Source organism: Salminus brasiliensis, chromosome 4 (genome assembly GCF_030463535.1).
Source record: "Salminus brasiliensis chromosome 4, fSalBra1.hap2, whole genome shotgun sequence".
NCBI classification, from domain to species: Eukaryota; Metazoa; Chordata; class Actinopteri; order Characiformes; family Bryconidae; genus Salminus; species Salminus brasiliensis.
Window position 1 is genome coordinate 38353535 of NC_132881.1, and position 13929 is coordinate 38367463.

Consider the following 13929-nt stretch of genomic DNA (forward strand, 5'->3'; position numbering starts at 1 on the left):
TTGAAAGGACACTCAGCAGCTTTAGGTTTGTGACATGTCTTTTGAGATTTCCTGTGAAAATGGCCATTATGTACAAGCTTTGAGCATGAGGGGAAAACAACAGAAAACATGTTTTATAGAAACCTGTAGAGATGCCTCAATAGCTAAATGTCACAGTTTTAAATAATTTGTTTGTTTACATCCTTTACCTTTACATTCTTTTCAGGAGACTTTTAGTTTTCAATTTTTCAATTCCCGACTAATGGGTGGTCAGTGCATTGTTTCGAGAACACCAGTAGCTTCTTTATAGGATTGTACAACTGTGTCCTCCTTTTCTCAGTAAAGACTTGGTAAAGGTGATCAGCTCCACATTGTTTTCAGATCTGAAGCAGGAGTGGAGGTTAATGTTCTCCTCTCTTTTAAGGATGAGCACATAAACTAAGTGCTTTTAAACTTGTTCGGATAGTTGTGGTGGTCTCCCATCTACCTGGTCTTGCACTGTTGTTGTTTTGGAAACTCCCAACAACCTAGTGAATAACTTTGTGGTCATTTTCGCTGGAAATTCAATAAATGAAGAGTATACACTGGATTTTTTTTAATTGCTTGTATATTGGTTTTGAATCATATATATAGAAAAGACTGTATTTCTTATGTATATCCTCTCATTTTTGAGGATTAATGGGCTAATGGACTAATGGCTACTTGGTTTGCTTTATAAGTGATATATAAGTAATCAAAGGTCTAGAGCTGTGTCTAGGTTTGGCAGGCAAGATTATGTTACTGTTTCCTCTCCACATGAAGTGTCAGTAATGTAGGCCACCATGGGGCAGATAACTCAAAAGAAATCAGTCAAAACATCAGGTGTGCCAAAATCAACTGAACGCTTTAAATAAAGGTAATGTACATGTCACTGTGCTATGTACAGTGAAATGTGTCCTCCGCATTTGACCCATCAACCCTGTCATCAATATCCCAGAGCTCTGGCTTTTGCACAGTGCTGTTTGTTGTACATTCATTAAAAGAAATGAAAATTCTCTAAATGTGACTAGACGTGTAGAAACTGGTGAATTTTCTGCATAGGATTAGCTATTTAAAGTGTAACAAGCAGGCCTAGGAGCAGACTCTGAGTCTAAACAAGTACAACTCTCACTTGAAGCGTTTTCTCTATGTCTTAGTCTTTTGTAAAGCTGAACTGACACTAGTGGCTACATGCAGTCCATATGCAAACAGTTTAGTTCACGTTCTCTTAAGCTTCCCACACTGTTCCCATAAAGATAATGGGAAACAAGGTTCACTGAAGCCTTAGTAAATTGCCCATCACATCTGTGTTTTTGTTTTTCTTGATTGGCTGTATCAGTATCAGTTGGCGGGGTTAGCAGTGACAGCGCAGTGGTCAGCCAATGCAGTGCCTCTGAGGAGCCGACGCCTCAGACTGAGGCTCCTCCTCCCCTCCTACCTCCCAGTAAGTCTACTTCCATGACAAAGACTTGTTTCTGATCCTTGACCTTATCATTTCCAACTTCCCCTTTCTCCCCAGACACTCATCCAGACTGATCTCCTCTGAGACTCTAGTCTCTGCAGTTCCTCCTGTTTGCAGTTCTTACCCAACTGGCTTCAGTGTGCCTTTCTGACTCAACCCATCACTTTCACATACTCTTTTATTTCTTTCTTTATTTATTTCTTCCTAGAAGAAATCAAAGAGCAGAATTAAAGACCTGTAGTGTGATAAGCAGGGCCACCAGGGCCACACAGTGGATATGTAGAGTCAAGTCCCACAAAGGTAGAGTTACAACATTAATGGGTGGACTGCTTGACTCGTTTTAGTCAAGTCCTCACAGTAGTTGGTGCAAGGCCTTCCCAGTATTACCAATATTAATACTAATCACTTCAGAAGAAACAGACTATAGCAATCTATATCTACTGTATCTACTTTATAAAATTGCATAAATAGATGAATTGAATTGAATTCACGGTTTTATAGGCATTCAGAACATTGATTAATTCTCATATTTAACCTTTCCATCTTTTGAAAATGGTTGGTGATGGCCAAAGTCATGTCGAGCATGTGAGATTTAAAATTAGCAAATCAATGGGTCCCTTTCTGTACATGCATTATCTGATCAGTCTAGCCACTCATTAACCTGATAATACATTTAATTCATGGAACAGTGCATTGCACATAATTACAAACAACAGAGTACACTGAATTTGCAATTATTTATATGCCAGCTTTATTTGAATTGCTTTTATATCTGTTTTGAATAATCTATATAGAACAGATAGTCTTTCTTAGGCATATCTCCCCCCATTTTTGATGATTTAATGGCTGCTTGGTTAGCTTTGTGAAATACTGTTGTTACTTTATGCAGTATATAAGTAGTCAAAGAAATAAGTCTAGAGCTGATTCTAGATTTGGCAGTCTAGACTATTTCACTGTTTCTTCTCGACATGAAAGTCAAAGAAGTGTCTGTGTCAGTAAAGTAGGCCACCATAAGGCCAAAAACTCTTAATAAAACACCAGGTGGGCAGAAGTCAACTGTTTAAACATTGTTAACAAGTGAGAATGCACTGTTGAGCGTTAGCAGTAACAAACAACCTGAAGAACCATGCAAGACCACAGTAGTGAAGAACCAAAGAAAGATTTAATTGACCTCCTGAAAAGAGGGTCATTGTGGTCAAGTGTTTGAGTTGAGCTCAAGTTTATCTTTGGCTTACTATGTTAAATACAGAAATACATTTTGCTTACTCATCATGAGAGAATGTGACTCAATCAGAAGACCATCCAGGAAACATCTGTCTTGGCTTTATTTTGCTTCTCCAAATGTTGTAAAATGGAAGTTAACTTGCTCCTCATGCTGATTCCCCAGAGTGGCTTCCTGTATACATTTACATTTACATTTAAGGCATCTTATCCAGAGCGACTTACAAAAGTGCTTTGCTATTTACCCAAGAAAAACCTCAGCTAGTTTGAAAAGGCTAAAAATGAAATATACCTTTAAGTTTAGACACTATTAAACACAAGTCAATGAGGAGACCACTCTGCTATTCATAAGTATTAACTCTGCTGTGCTTAAGTATTCTCGGAAGAGGTGGGTCTTCAGTCTGCGTTTGAAGACAGCATATACACCATATGTCCAAATGTTTGTGGACACCCCTTCTAATGAATGCAGTCAGCTACTTTACATTGCACCTATTTCTGACACAGATATACCAATGCACACATGCAGCTTGTCTAGTCCCTGTACAGAAGCATTGTGCACACCTGGACAGTAGAGACAGTTACTCCAACAAAATCAGGATGAGGTCATTTTTTAATACCCTTGATTTCAGAAGAACCAAAAAATGAGCAGATGTCCCAATACCTTTGTCCGCATAGTGTTAGGTTTCTGAAAATTTTGATATCTGATCAAAAATCAGACATGTCATATTGGTTATATGTCTGAGTTATTAGAGTAAGCGTTATTAGAGTATATAGGTCTGAGTCAGTAGAGTAAGCAGTTTCATGTGCATCCTTTGCTCCAGCCTCCCATCCTTACCTCTACTCTGACTCTACCATATGTACCCTCATCTACTGTAGAATGCAGTTCTACTGCAGATGTCTGTAGCCTTGCAGCCCTTTCCTCCACATGTCTGATCTATGCACTTTATTTTTGCTGCTAGTTTGAGGAAACCCCATCCTTGATAGTGAGGGGCTGCTGCCACCTGCTGCTTGCTTTGCATATTGCTTTAGTAGACCTTGTATCTGCTCATTGTGTCAGACTATATTACTGGAGCCTTTTGTCTGTAATTTCTCACACCAATTTCCACAAGTTAGTCCTCTACTAGTCTATTTTCAAACCTGTGTTGTGGTGGTTTGGTTTACTGAGTGCTTTGAGTAGTGGTTTGGATCTGTGATTTTTTCCCCCCCAGTTAGCTTCCCAGTAGACCAGCCTACAGGATCTATGTAGTGACTGTGACATTTGAGGTCAATCCATTTGAAATCACCAGAGGTCTCCCAACTGACCATCTCAGACATTTCCTTGTTTCAATACTATTTCAACATCCCCTCACCAAATTTGACTCATGCCTCAAACATGTGTTGTACCTACCTCACACAAGTGGCCACTCGTAGCACAAGGGGGAGGAGGAGGGGTGTTTTTCAGTTAGCACTCGATTAGCCTCAGTGTGCTAATCAACTAGCAATGGAAACTGTGTAATTCACATCAGTTTTTCATAAGATGTAACATAGCCTACATAAAACTTAAGTTATTGGGAAGTCTAGCTGTAAGTTTAGGTTGAAACCATGGTGTATTCTCTGTCATTATGGGATTGTTAGTCATGAAGCCGTTGACTAAAGAAGAATATCTGCTAATACAACCAACGGTGCAACAGCACTGTCAATTGTCTAGGTTTCACAGTAATAAGTAATAATAAATAATAGTATGAGTAACTATCAAGTTTTCTGTCAGCTTGAATGTCACTCAGCTTATCAATGAAAACAGAAAGGTTCTGCAGACGGTCTCTTCCAGCCAAGGTTGTCAGTCCTATTCCTAAATACAATCCCGCCTTCTTACAATACAGCCGAATATAACTGTTGAAATGAGACACTGGAGAAACAGTTTAAAGGAGAAAAATAAAGAAAATTGGCCATTTTGTCATTAACAGCCTATTTCTCCTCTAAACCAGTGTCTAATAGAGAGAGGCAGAGATACACTGCAACCAGCCAGCAGAGGCACTGGGGCGCAAGACCTGTGGTGGCTTGACTTTGAGATACGTTGCGCTGTCCAGGCTTTATACAATCATTGGTCCGAACAGACAAGAAGTGTCTTTGACAGAGGTTTTTTTGTTTCTTTGCGTCTTTGCTGTCTGCATCTGGAAAGCTAATGAAGATACAAGCCTCAGCGTTAGTATATAATCAGTTTATCAAAATATTGTTATTTTCCAAACACATTAAACAAATCTGAGATGGCCAGTAGAGACCGATTTCTAAAGATTTTCTGAAATCTGGTGATTTGGGTGCTCTTGTCACTCGTTTGGTTTGCTGTGGCTTTAGAGTGGGGTGTGTCTCTGTGTATGCCTTAGATCCCTTTTGGCTGATTCATGCCGTTGTCTTGCAGCTGAGGCGCAGCATGATGTGAAGCGTGTTGCATGGAGCAGTAGAGGGCAGAGCTCTTGCCCTGATCTGGAGCCTGCTGTGCCTGCCCCAGCCTCCAGAGCAGAAGCAGGCAGCAGCTCGCAGCAGTGTAAGTGCTAGACTGCAGAGCGTAGAAGTAGTGGGACACGTGGCGGCTTCGTAAAGGAGAAACATTAGAATGTGGTTGGCTTGTTGAACATGTCATGAGTTATGTATAAACACACTCCAAAGAGCAAGTCTTCCATGGCATGCTGTCGCTCAAGTCTATACATTCTAATATTTTTCTGCCTCTGAAAATCTTTAATTCCTAGTGTCATCCACTTCCTTGCAGTGTTTGTATTGCTCTAGAGTAGACAGCAATAATACACAGCATTGGCATGTGGTGCCTTTCTCCTCCTTTCATAAGCAAACTTCTACAACTGGTATGGCCTGTTCAGTTGAGTATTTTGGGAACAGACAGGAATATTATCCACAGAAATGGACAAAATCAAATGAGATATTTAGGATACCATGCTTGTGAGTTAAACCATTGGACTAAAGTTTACTACATTTACAATCCTGTTGCTTCTTGTAGTGTTTAGATACAGTAGTAAGGCTGTAGCACGAGATTACGTGCTCAGGGTAGATAGTCTGGGGCCTTGCATGGGGTGGGATGGGTTAGCATGCATATTTTAAATTGGATTCAGTTGAGAGAAATCTGTGAAATGTGGATTTTTGCTTTCTTAACTTTCCTGCTTTTCTGGGACGCAAACAGCACGCAAGCAGGAGATCATTAAGATCACTGAGCAGCTGATTGAGGCCATCAACAACGGAGACTTCGAGGCCTACACGTGAGTATTCCCGGACTTTCTTTAACTGACCTTTCCAAATATGAAATGATGATGCTTGCAACACTTGTTTGAGGGCTATCACCACCTCTCAAAACAGATTCAGTTCTTTATAGCATAGATTACACAATATGTTGGAAACATTCACAAAAGCTTTCCTAAGAAGGATCTTAGGATAAACACTAAGGAGTTCATAAGAATGTTCTCTAATGCAGTTAATCAGTGCAGTAGGGAAGCATGTTTAGGAAAAACTGAATTAAACTGAATTTTTCAGTAAACAAGAGCTACAACTGAATTCTCCTTAAATTAGGCATCACTTGTAGTAATTTAACAATTTAAACTGATCGTTTTAGAGGCTGATTTATTGAACTCTTACACTCTAAGGCAAGTGTGAGGCTATCGTAAGGTTAAGAAAATATTTTATTTGGAGAATACCAATTGTTTTTAGAATCTCTCTTAAGTGAAAAGAAGAAATGTTTTTTGAAGAATATCTGTTGATCTTAATTTATCTTATCTTTATCTTAAGCATAAAATCACCTCTATGAAGAAATTCCTTTTTAAGACACTTTTGTAAATCTGCCCCCTCCTGCTCCATGTTGACATGACACCTTCTACCACATCCCAAACATGGATTTGATTGGTGAGAGGGAAGGACAGTGAGGAACAGTTAGCCTGTTAGCCTGTTCTTATGTTCATGAGACCAGATTGAGAAGTTTGCTTTGTGATGTGGTGCATCATCATGCTGGAAGTAGCCATTAGAAGATGGGTAAATTGTGGCCATGAAGGGATGCACATGGTCAACAACAGTATCCAAATAGGTTATTGTATTAAAGCTTTGGTTGATGGGTAATAACAGGCCCAAAGTTTGCCTAGAAATCGAGATTCATCAGACCAGGCTATATTTTCCACTCTTCAGCTGTCCAGTGTTGCGAGCCTGTGCTCACTATGAACTCAGCTGTCTGTTCTTGGCTGACAGAAGTGGAACTTGATGTGGTCTGATCCACCTTAAGGTTGGAAGGTTGTGCATTTTGAGATGCTTTTCTGCACATCACAGTTGTACATAGCGGCCATATGAGTTACTGTAGTGTTTCTGTCAGCGCAGTTCGGCTATTCTCAGATGACCCTGTTTTACCTTCTTTTTTCATTCTGTGTAGAGACTGTTGTGCTGATAATCCTAGAAAGTCATCAGTTCTAGAAATACTCAAACCAGCCTATCTTGCATCGACAACTTTGCCATGCTCCAATTCACAGAGATCACAATTTTTTTGATTCTGATGGTTAAGTGTGTATCTTCCATTAATGTTGTTTAGATATTTTTTTATTCTTTTCTTTTTCTTATTTCAGGAGAATCTGTGATCCTGGTCTGACCTCCTTTGAACCTGAGGCACTGGGCAATCTGGTGGAAGGGATGGACTTCCACAAATTCTACTTTGAAAACCGTGAGTCGCCAAGTCTCTCTCACGTTAAACATCTCATAGTTATTTCATAGTGTGTCATATCTTCTTAATGGCTTGATGTCCTGCTAGTTAGTGCCATATGTCTTGATTGTCATGTATGTTTATTAGCCTGTGTACACACTGTTGTGTTGTTTATCTGCACTTGGCATGCTCCTGTGTAATCTGCTGTTGTGTCTTGCACCATGAGCCTGAAAAACATTTCCTTCTAATGTGTACACATTATATCACTCTGTATGTCTCTGCAGTCTTGAGTAAGAACAGCAAGCCGGTGCACACCACCATCTTGAATCCACATGTGCACCTGATCGGCGAGGACGCAGCCTGCATTGCATACATTCGGCTGACACAGTACATTGACAGCCAGGGCCGTCCGCGCAGCTGCCAGTCGGAGGAGACTCGTGTGTGGCACCGTCGCGATGCCAAGTGGCTCAACGTGCACTTCCACTGCTCAGGAGCACCTGCTGCACCTTTACAGTGAACCAAGCCAGGCGCAGGTACCACAGAACACTGAATACTTCCATACACACACTCTGTACAGGTAAACATGCACGCACATTGCATCAGCTGTTCCTGGCCCTGGTTCTGCAGTATCTGTGTCTTGTATATTTTGGTGTTTCCACCTCATTCAATTAAGTAGCTATTAAAGTGGAAGTGGGCCGTATGTGACAATGGGCTTTATAGTCAGATCTCATCTGATCTGATTTTAGGGAAAAGTTTAAATCAAATCCAAATACTATCCAGACATAGAACAGAATGTTAAAGGTGCATTATTAATCAATAAATGCTAACATTTCGCTCATAACAATTTGCTGCTTGCCCTCAAATAACAAGTTGAGGTTATTCACTGTCTAATAGTTGTTCATAATAAGCTCCTGTGAGTTGAGCATTCACTACCTGTGTTGATGGTTAGTATCATTAGCTGCAGCTGACCAGTATTACAAACTTTTAAAAATTTTATCTCTAAGTGGAAAAGATATATACTTGTATATATCAAGTATATACTTGATTTCTTTATGTAAAGTCGGTCACTCAAACAGTTCAGTACATTATAGAGGTTAACAGCATTTACAGACCTGTCCAGCAGAAACATTAGTACTTCTGCATCCAATTTCATCCCCTTTGCAGGTAATAATTATCTTCATTTTGGAAAAGAAAAGCACTTCCAGTGTTAACTCAGGTTTTCTCAGGCACCTAATAAACATGTGGTGATGCCACTGCTAAAATCTTAAACTGATGCTCTTTTAATGCTAGGTGTAAACAAGCCCAACGTAAAGTGTCAAGCCTATTTTTGATGACTCATGATTGGGGTGAAGGTCACGTTTTCTGTTCAGAGAACTGAATCATGTGGCCAGCTGTGGAAATAATTCTGCAGTGTGATGGTTTGGTTATATAAAACTGCTAATTAGGGACTGTTATGTCTGTCTTGAACAAAAAGCATCAACTAAGTGGCAAACTGTAAATCTCTCCTTCAGCTTGCCTGGATGATTGGAGCATTTCTTCTCGGTGGCTGGATTGGCGCCAGGAGCCCGGCCGGAAGAGAAAACATGAGGGGGGAAAAATAACGCAACAAAGAAAGTAAAAAATAAATTAATTAATTAAATTAAATAAAAAATTCAAAGCCAACTGTGGCCACCACCACTTCAGTCCAACCGTAGCTAGACGTGGGGGCCGGCTGTGGCAGTGGCCCCGCCCTCCGGATGCTGCATGCTTCTGATGCCCGCAGGGGGCGCTGTCTTGTCCTTTTTGCCCATGATCCCATCTTTTCTGCCCGTCGTTTGGAAAGAGTGTTTAAAGTATTAATCTGTTGTAAAATATCGAGATTGTTGATCCTCACACTATTAACAGGGCTGAAAGTGATGGCAGTTTCAAATCAGAAATGTGAATTAGTGAAAAGGAGAACCCACTGTTTCAGTGGATGGTGTGTATTTTTCTGCCTTTTTTTCTTTATTCAACATGTTAAATTCTGTGTTTTGTTTTGTTTTTTGTTTTTTTGGAATGACAAGTGATATGAATGGGATGTTTGGGGGACTAAACAACAATTTTGCTTAATATCATGAGTAAAGCTACCAAAGTGTAGAATTTAGGCATCAACGTGAAGTTGTTTTAACAATATTTTTATTCTGTTTGATGAAAGGAGGGAAGATGAGAGGAAAGTTATTATTATTTTTGAAGTATTTTGTGTTATTTTGTGGAACTCTTTGTTTTATCTCCTGAATAATGCTGTATTTAAAAGTATTTTGTGTTTTCAAAAAAAAAATAAGAAAAAGAAAAAGCTGATTTTTAAAAATTGGGCACGGTTTAATATAGTTGTGTATACATAGATATTTATAAAGAGAAGGTAAAAAAAAATCTATTAAAAAAAAAAAAAAACATTTTAGTGTCGGTGTATAGGAAAGGGAGCTTCCGAGAGCAAGGGTGTGTGAGCATGTTGGTGTGTGTGTGTGTGTGTGTGTGTGTGTGTGTGTGTGTGTGTGTGTGTGTGTGTATGCGTGTATATTATTTAGTCTCCCTTGGCCTGTTGGCTCTGTTGTGCTTCGAGAAGCACGTCTATATACACACATACATACATACACACACACACACATTGCACAGTGCACACAATAATATACACAGCTACCTAGAGCCCAAACATGAGCTGGGCCGCTTGGCCTACCTGCTTGTCTGCTTGTTCGCAGCTGTGATACCGGAATCCTCAGAACCTGAAGTTGCAGAAGCTCTCACTTCACTTTATCAGCGTGTTCTGAGCGCACCGTCTTCTTCTGCCTGCCAGGGGGAGCTAAACACTACTCACATTAACCTGTCTCTCAGTGCTTGCTCTCTCTCTCTCTCTCTCTCTCTCTCTTTCTCTCCTTCTCTCTCGCTCCGTCTCTCTCTCTTTCTCAAACACTTGGATCATCTTCCCGGGCTGCGGCCACTTGTGCATATCGTCAGTTTTTTTCTATACTGTTTGAAGCATGTTTGAATTGAGCTGAATTTAATTGAATTAAAATGGCCTGTACTGTTTTGCACATAAGCCTGAGACGCTATGCTGTTCCGTTCACTCCTTGTGGACTTTTCTGCAACTTCAGGTTATGAAAACCCTCCCAGATGGGTCCATTCTCCAGAGTGGACCCTGACACCAGCCCATACAACCCTGTTACCCCCCCTCCCCACCCACTGTGTTGGTGTGTCCTGCACACTTGCCTGCTGTCTGCTGTCCGAGGTCTGGTCCTGTCCGTGTCGTTCCGTCTGTTCTCTCACTTCCTGTGCTTTGTCTCTGGGGGCTCACTGTGAGCAGTGCCTGAGCAGGTTAGACTGGAGGAGAAACGGAGGCTGACCTGAGACTTGGGAGGGAAGTGGGAAGGAGGTTCGAGCAGCGAGTCCAGGTCATGCTGAAAGGCCGTTGTGTTTATCGGCCCCTTTTGTGGCAGTTTGTGTTGTAATGTTCTACTGTTAGTGTTCTTAGTGTTGGTGTTTTTTCTGGATCATATGTTTCTTTTTTGGGGGGAGGGGGGGGGGTTGGTTGTTTTGTTGTTTTTGTAAATACTGATGCAGTGCCCGTTGCCCGTTTGTAGTTGTGGGCGGAGCCTAGGCTGTGCCAATTTTGCACAAGCCCTTTCTGTCCGCCCTTATCCCTAAACACATGCTCATGGACTTCCAGTACACTGGTAAAATCATGGATCATGCTGTAAAATGCATGTTGACATAGCAAACGAGACGCGTGGTTGTGTGTTAAACGCTCACATGACACAATGTGCTCCCTTTAAGGCATATCTGTGTGTGTGTATATCTGTGTGACATCCAAGTACTGCTTATTTTCACTGTGGTCAAAAGTAGAAACGTGAGTAATATCAGTGACCCCACACGGGAAAGGCTTTATGCATATGCTCTTCTCTTTGTTCTAAGCCGCTAAGCTCCTTTCACTGTAATTAGCAGAGTCCGGCTGCAAGTAGACAAGATTCACCAGACACGAGAAAATTAAAAACTTGTATATCCAACATATCGAACCCACCACAGAGCAGCCAGCGAGGCACTGTGACACCCTTCCGCCCAATCAGCCTGTTTCCTTTTTGCGCCCTGGTGCAGTGCTTGTACGGTTCCAGTGTGATGTTGTTCCGAGTCAAAGTAGCGTCTCTTCTGACGTCGTCGCCCTGTCCTATAAGGCCCGTCCTTCTCGCTCATCCTAGTGTGTCCACACAGCCATGAGGAATGTTCACGTAAAAACAATACAACGCCGTTACATCACACACATCAATTACGAAGAGATGTGAAACTGGAGCAGTGTGTTCCAGATATGTAAAGGGAGGGAAACGTACTTACGTTACTTAGCTTGTGATAAGAGGGAGAACTTTGATGCGCCAACCAAAATAACTCCAAAAAAAAAAAAAAAGGCCACTCACTTTAACAACCAACCAAACCATATATGCAGTTGAACAGAAGGAGGAAAAATATGCATGTCTACTCTGGTAATATTTTTCACTGTCTGTGTTTACTTAAAAATGGAAATCTTATCTATCTATCTATATATATATATGTTACCTGCATTCTCAAGGTAATTGAAAAATGGCTCTGTTTCAAACGCTGAAATGAAGTGATGTTTAAAAGAAAAAGAAAAAAAAAGACAAAAAAGAAAAACAAAGCCTTAGTATGTTCCCCAGATTCTAGTCAATTTATTGCATTGTAACCATATGATGGGGCTACATATGAGTATACTCTGAGTTTTAATTGGATGCTGGATTTTTGCATGACCATACGATTAATAAAAACCATGAGTTAAAAAAAAATATCAAGTGTTTGTTTGAATGTTAGTAGATCTTCATAATAGCTTTGTTATTGAAACGTCTGAAAGTATTTAATAAAAATAACATTTAAACATACAGTGTCTTCATTCTCTTAATCCTCTCCCCACTACATCCAGCTAATGTCAAACTGCAACTGCACTTACATACACCGATCCACAGCTGTATTAAAAAACTACCTGCTCAATATCTACCTGTAGCTCTGACCAGTTGTGGCGTGAACTCCACGAGACTTCTGAAGGCATCCTGTGGTATCTGGGACCAAGGTGTGGGACCACTGAATACCAGAAAAACCCTCAAGACCTGCCTAATGTTTTGAAGATGTTCTGACTCAGTTGTCTAGCCATCACACTTTGGCTGATTTAAGGTCATTCATGTTCTTATGCTGGCCTGTTTTTCCTCCTTCCAACACATCCCCTTCTAGAATAGACTGTTTACTTGCTGCATCATACATGTACTACCTGCTGACGGGAGCCAAATGACCAAACACATCCTCTGGTGAAGTTCATGAAGAACTGGTTAATGGTCAGAAACATACTTATACACATAATGAGAATTCAGGAGCAGGCACATGGTCTTATTTGACACACAACACTCATGGTATGGTCTCTGTTTCTAATGATAGTGGAATATGCTAGATGTGTTGATGAGGACCTTCGTGAGGATGTGCTGACCAGACTAAAGAGCTGTCTGTTGCGGATCCCTTCTGCAGGGTTTTTCCAACTTGTGCATCCTGTTCTGCTACTGACGATCAGTTATAAGAATAAATGAGATCGGAGTTGATTTGAAGACCATATATCTGGTTAACAGTGTCCAAAAGTTTTGTGCATGTGTGGTATTTAGCATCACGCAGATTTGTGCATTTATTTAATCAGAAGTTCAAATGTGTGCGCGCACACACACAGCTTGCCTATATAGGACTCTTAAGACTATATAGGAATAGGACTCTCTGGAGAAGATACACATGAACCAATTGGCACCAGAACGCCTTCCCTGGACAGTAGAGAGTGTTATTCCAACAAATGCAACAATTTTTAATACTCTTGATATCAGAAGAAACAATGAATGAGCATGTGTCCCAATACTTTTGTCCATATAGTGCAGTACAGAAAATACTCCACATAAGCCTCTGTGGGTCATAATAGCCATAAACATCAGTTTGTAGTTCTATTTATAGCAGATTCACAACAGTGCTGTTGCCTGTTTTGTGGTGTTGAATAAACAGGGATGCATGTTTTGGACACTGTGGTTTAAAGAGCTTAAGTCGTGCTGCTGGAAAAAATGTGTCACTTTTTTAACTTGCTCAGAGTTGGAATGTGTGGAAATCCAGGGCGGGCTGAAGGGCTCTGCTTCACAATTCTACAGAAGCCACACATTCTTTTAAATCACTTGCCAAGTTTACAGAGAATAGCGACTGTGGGCCTCCACTGTTAGCTAGCTGTTAGATCATCCCCTAATAACAACTTTAAGACTTTGATCTTACCTATTGATATACTCTATATGGACAAAATTATTGGGACACCTGCACATTCATTGTTTCTTCTGAAATCAAGAGTATTAAAAAGAGTTTGTCCTGCTTTTGTTGGAGTAACGGTCTCTAATGTGCAGGGGAGACTTTCTACTAGATTTTAAAGCATTTTTGTGAGGATTTGATTGCATTTCAACAAGAACGTCAGTGAGGTCAGGATGTTGGATGACCACCATCCCACATCATCCCCGACCCCAGAACTCTTCCCAGAAGTATTGGATGGAGCCACAGAATACAGTTCCTCTGC

General features: G+C 40.7%; 1 protein-coding gene across 26 annotated transcripts in view; it reads left to right on the forward strand.

Annotated features, from left to right (window-relative positions):
- Positions 1-12232, forward strand: part of camk2g2 (calcium/calmodulin-dependent protein kinase (CaM kinase) II gamma 2) — a 96645-nt gene extending 84413 nt beyond the window's left edge. For 13 of the 26 annotated variants that reach the window (XM_072678377.1, XM_072678373.1, XM_072678380.1 and 10 more), the window contains 4 exons: positions 5847-5922; positions 7264-7358; positions 7622-7870; positions 8849-12232. In XM_072678377.1, the coding sequence (XP_072534478.1) occupies positions 5847-5922; positions 7264-7358; positions 7622-7854 (404 nt within the window). In that variant the 3' untranslated portion in view covers positions 7855-7870; positions 8849-12232. Of the gene's footprint in view, positions 1-1336; positions 1442-5075; positions 5202-5846; positions 5923-7263; positions 7359-7621; positions 7871-8848 lie in introns of all 26 variants that reach the window. The other 13 variants (XM_072678362.1, XM_072678360.1, XM_072678366.1 and 10 more) reach the window with 2 other exon arrangements.
- Positions 12233-13929: the final 1697 nt, after the last annotated feature.